This window comes from Littorina saxatilis, linkage group LG5 (assembly GCF_037325665.1).
Source record: "Littorina saxatilis isolate snail1 linkage group LG5, US_GU_Lsax_2.0, whole genome shotgun sequence".
In the NCBI taxonomy this organism is placed as follows: Eukaryota; Metazoa; Mollusca; class Gastropoda; order Littorinimorpha; family Littorinidae; genus Littorina; species Littorina saxatilis.
The window spans coordinates 13529942-13534941 of record NC_090249.1 but is presented as its reverse complement, the minus strand read 5'-3'; the positions used below and the strand labels follow the sequence as shown (position 1 = coordinate 13534941).

Below are 5000 nucleotides of genomic sequence, written 5' to 3'. Positions count from 1 at the left end.
GATAGTGTTTTTCGTTGCCAACATAGCCGTACGTCCACACATGTCCAAACCCATTTTCACATAGGAGGTTCCTGACCCTAGCGGACCAATTGTCTGTCCCTCTGTCTGCCATGTTCCTCGTCATCACATGGGCCATTTTTACATATCTTGTGTTGGGGAGGCGATTTAGTCGCAACTAGTATTTAACGCATCTGGTAGCAGCGAGAACTGATAGGGGAAATCTACCGAGTTCTCCGTATACCATGCAGTTGGGACTTTGGGGGGGAAACACCTATTATCCGTTTGCATGCGAACATGTGTACCTTTTCAATGTTAGAGCAATCAAAACAACCCCACATTTCTGAACCGTATAGCAATATGGGGGTAATCTGTGTATCAAAGAGTGTGAAAAAAAGGTTTAGATCATAACATCCAATATTCCACAGAACTCTAAAAATGTCGATAACACCACGCTTAGCTCGTACAATAGAGTCTTCAAAGCATCGTTGGATGGAAACTTTGGTGGTCAAGGTTAAGCCGAGATATTTATACGAGTTGGTAACGTACATGTTGTCGTGACCAAATGTCCAGGTTTCGTTTTTCCCCAAGTATCCACCGTTGCGAAATACCAACACTTTTGTTTTTTCTTTGTTTACCTTTAAACCTAATCTGTTGGCAACTTCATGCAATATATTTAACTGGTTTTGTAGTCCCACCGGTGTCACTGAGAGCAATGCTATGTCGTCAGCAAACATCATGATAAATAGTTCAATTTCACCCGGAAGAAGTTGAATTCCATGCCTCCCTTTTAGAATCATTTCAGACGCAAGTTCGTTAATCAAAAAAGAGAACAGGCTTGGGCTTGCCAAGCATCCTTGTTTGAGACCTTGCATACACTCAAAAAATGCCGTGTAGTCAGAGTTACACCGAACACAAGATACTACGTTTGAGTACATTGCTCTGAGTGTTTGAAGCATTTTTCCCCCAATGCCGATCTTGAGCAGTACATTCCATAGTACATCTCTTTTGACGGTGTCGAACGCCTTTTGGAAATCCACAAAGGCCACATACAGTTTCTTGTGTTGTTTAAGTTGCTTGCTTACAGCTGCATATAACGTGAAAATATGGTCCACTGTCGTATACCCTTTTCTGAACCCAGCTTGGGACTCAGACATGACATTGTTCATTTCAGCCCACTTAGTCAATCTATTGTTAATGATGGCAGTATACAGTTTACTGACACAGCTTAGCAGCGACACGCCCCTGTAATTGTCAGGGTTCTCATCGTTGCCTTTTTTGAAGATTGGGTGAATAATGGCTTTGGCCCACTCAGCTGGGTATGTTCCTGTGCGGAACAGTTTGTTAAAAAGCTCTACCAGGTAAGTAGTAACATCATCACCTGCGATGCGAAGCAACTCGTTTGGGATTTCATCTATACCGGTTGCTTTGCCTTTTTTCAGCCCTCTAATGGCTTCTCTTACCTCTCCTTCAGATATATCTTTATTTAGCTCGTCCATGTCGAGGTCCGGAACCTCTTCCGCGGGTAATTCGGTTTGCTGAACTGGAGTTGCTCCAGCAGCTAAATTATGAAACACGCCGTTAAAATGGTTAAACCAGTCATCTTTACTAATGCTAGGCGAGCTTCTTCCCTTTCTCTTGAATTTTCTAATTTCCCTCCAAAAGCTTTGGGGGTCATGAATGCTGGCAAGTAAAAGTGACACTTTGTTCTGTTTAAATGTAATCTTTTTATTTTTCAGCAGCTGGTTGTACTTCTTCCTTTCATCTAAATATACCGTTTTACACCGCTCTGCTTCTTTTTCACATTCTTTAAAACTGATTTTATCTGTTCTCTTCTCCATGTCAAGAGCTGTCTTGTTTTTCTTGTACCTTCGAAGAGCTTTTCGTGTCAACCTTTTTTGCTGTTGACATTCAAAGTCAAACCATTTGTTTATCTCACCGACCGAAACAGAACCATTCTTAACAGTAATTTCCATTGGCTTAGTTACCTCCTTAAGGGCACGGGTGAACAACTTTACTGATCCATCGATATCTCCACTTATCATCTGCCCCGCCTCTTCGAGTTTACCAGCGAATGATTCCGAGTCAATAAGCTCTCTTACTTCATGTTCTTTATGTGTATCCCATGACATCTTAACTCGTACCCCTTTCTTTGTTTCGTTTTCTGTTTGCCCTGTGTTCTTGTTAGTGGGGCCTATAAGTGTTAAGCATAGCGGCATATGGGGGGGATTCAATTCTCTCTTCGACGGTCAAGCCCAGGCAGAGGGATGATAACTCTTCTGAGATGATAAAGTAGTCGTTTACACTATTTTCATGTCTGGATATGTATGTAAAATGCGTAGACGAAGAGGGCGTGCAAAAATCATTTAGCAGACACAGACCAAAACTAGAACATAACGACAAGAGTTCCCAGCCAAACGTGTTAATTGTCCGATCCTCTGACAATCGAGAAGGACTATACAGAACTTGATGGTTGCACGGGTCGTCTAACTGATTTTCTGAGTCAGCAATAGCTTGCAAGGACCCAGTTCTTGCGTTCATGTCCCCACATAGGATGATGTAAGCTTCTCCGTATCTTTCTAACATGTCTAACATACATAGTTCAGTTTGTTCAATGTGAAATTTGGCCTGGGAGGTATCATAGTACGGTGAAGTTTGGGGAGGGATATACGCAGCTAGATATATAACATCTTTGTCCAGATTCCACAGTGTCTTCGATATTTTGAGACAAACCATGTGATCGTACGTTACCTCAATCGCATCAAATAATTTAGCTATTTCCTTTTTTACCAGTATAACGACCCCACCTGACCTACGGCCTTGGTCAGTCAGTTTGACAGCCGAGCTCGAAAATACTACAAAGTCGCAGAACGTGTTACTCAAAATGAACGATTTATCCAGGAACGTTTCAACTAGGCAAACGACGTTAAAGTTGTGTATATAACTCACGAAATCGGTGTCTGCTATTTTCGTTGCGAGTCCATCGATGTTCCAACTCAGGAAACGAATGATACCCTTTGCACTATCTCTCGGTGCGCTGTTTGGCCTATCGTTGCCGCACCGTCACGTGTTGTTGTTGTCTCTCTGCTTGTCGGCGCTGCGGCCCTGACGCCGGTGTGTGCCGGGGTCAGGATCACCCTGCGTCCCAGGAGCAGGCGCTCCGTTGCCGCCGCCAAGCATGATGTCGATACGACCTTGGCGCTGCGTCTTGGTGCCGTGGCCAGAGGTGGGGCCCGTCTGTAGCCTGCTGCGCGTCTTCACGCCTGGAGGTTCGGCTGTGGCCGTGTTTCCGTCACCGCCGTCCAGCCGTGCCCTCGGTACGCCACCCAGATCCCCGCCGCGCCCGCCACTGTCGTGAGGGTGGCTGCTGGTCGTCGGAGAGCCTCTACCCCGCCCCCTGCCCGCAAGGGGGCCCCTATGGTCAGCGTCACGCCAAAGGGGGGTAAAGCCATCTGCGCTGGAGGTGGAGGGGCTGGCAACAGGGGACTGGGGCGGCCGATGGGGCAGCGCTGGGAAGTCGTGGGACGAGAGGGCGTGTTGGGGTGAGTCCCGTGCCGGGTCCCGCTTGCTGTCGTAGGGTGGGTCGCCGTCTGCACGCTGCACTGGACTCCGCTGTCCTCCGTCTGCGTGGGGTTGGACGGGCTCCATGCGGTCGGGGGGCGGCGCTCTGTGGCCGCCTCCCATCCGCGATGACTGTCGAGGTGGGAACTCCTTCGGGAACTCCTTCGTCGTCGGCTGCATCCCTGGTGGCTCAGTGCCTGGTGGCTCAGTGCGGTGTCGTGGTGGTGAGGGTTGGGGTAGGGACGGGGTCGGTGAAGGTGTTGGGTGTTGGGGCGGGGTTTGCAAAGTGCATGGGGGGTTACTGTGACTTGGCGGTTGAGGGTCGGTTCCCCTGCGTTGCGCTGGTCCCGTGGGTCTCCGCCTGAAGCGCTCCTGCCTGATGACACTGCCGCTGGGGACATCAAAGACGAAGACGGCTTCATTGGTCATCAGCTTGTCGTACGACAGGGTTGCTTTGTAGCCTCTCTGCCGCAGGTCCCGTTGGGTGGGCAGAAGCCGTCTTCTCTTCTCCTGCACTGTTTCGGAAAAGTCCTCACGCACGTACACATCACAATATATGTCTGACTCTTTCAGGCTCCGTGCATGTGAAAGTACGAACTCCTTTTGCTTATAGGACAGGAACTTAGCAACAGTCACTTTGCCAGACCTATACACTCTTTCCAGATCTATTTCTTCCCTAACTCCCATGCCGTAGCGTATAAGTTCCAAAATCTTCTTTTCATTTTCTTCCCAAAACTCATATTGGTCTCTGGTTCTTACTGTGTCCAGTCCTACAAAAATCAGATTGTTCCTCCGACTTGAGTTGTCCAGACAATCCTCTTTCTGTCTTAAGCTTTCGAGCTCACCTCGAAGTTGCTGGTTTTTTGTCTCTAGTGTCTGGAATTTTGATGCGAGATCTCCAACACCATTTGCCAGCTGATCATATTTGTGTTCAAGGTTGGTAAGTCTTCTCTCTACTTTGTCTTCTACGCTCTTAATGCGTTGTTCTATTTTTTGTCGTTGGTGTGCGTTCGAAGCCTCTATCCTGCCAACAGCCTGTTTGAGAGTACGGGTTATATCGGACTGAATACTCTGCATCGCGTTACTCTGTCCCCTGTCCTGGTCACTGTGGTACTGATGGTTGCTGTTGCCTTGCCGGTCATAGTGATCTCTCTGGTTTGACTGCGAATGAAGGTAAGGTAAGTGTCACTTTCATATGTGTGCCTATCACTCCTGCCGTAATACGGCCCAGGGTTGGGTTCGATGTCGCCACACGCCAACATCAGGCCGGCGGTGATGAAACAGACAGCGATACACTGAATTGACAATACCTGCCCAGTGCAACGAAGCGACAGTCTGTATCTTGATCCTTCAGCAGAAGTTGGAAGAAATGTCCTCGTGAAGCGGAGAGCAGTAGCCAACATCAAGAAGGAACGATGAAGGTATGCCACTGACGAAACCAG

The 5000-nt window shown here is 47.9% G+C and overlaps 1 protein-coding gene across 1 annotated transcript in view; it reads right to left on the bottom strand.

The window, feature by feature from the left end:
• Nucleotides 1-5000, bottom strand: part of LOC138966091 (uncharacterized) — a 123319-nt gene that overhangs the window by 34491 nt on the left and 83828 nt on the right. The window contains exons 3-5 of the mRNA XM_070338174.1: nucleotides 4644-4719; nucleotides 3108-4089; nucleotides 1221-1378 (exon numbers count right to left, since the gene is read on the bottom strand). Coding sequence (XP_070194275.1) covers nucleotides 1221-1378; nucleotides 3108-4089; nucleotides 4644-4719 — 1216 coding nt within the window. The remainder of the gene's footprint in view (nucleotides 1-1220; nucleotides 1379-3107; nucleotides 4090-4643; nucleotides 4720-5000) is intronic.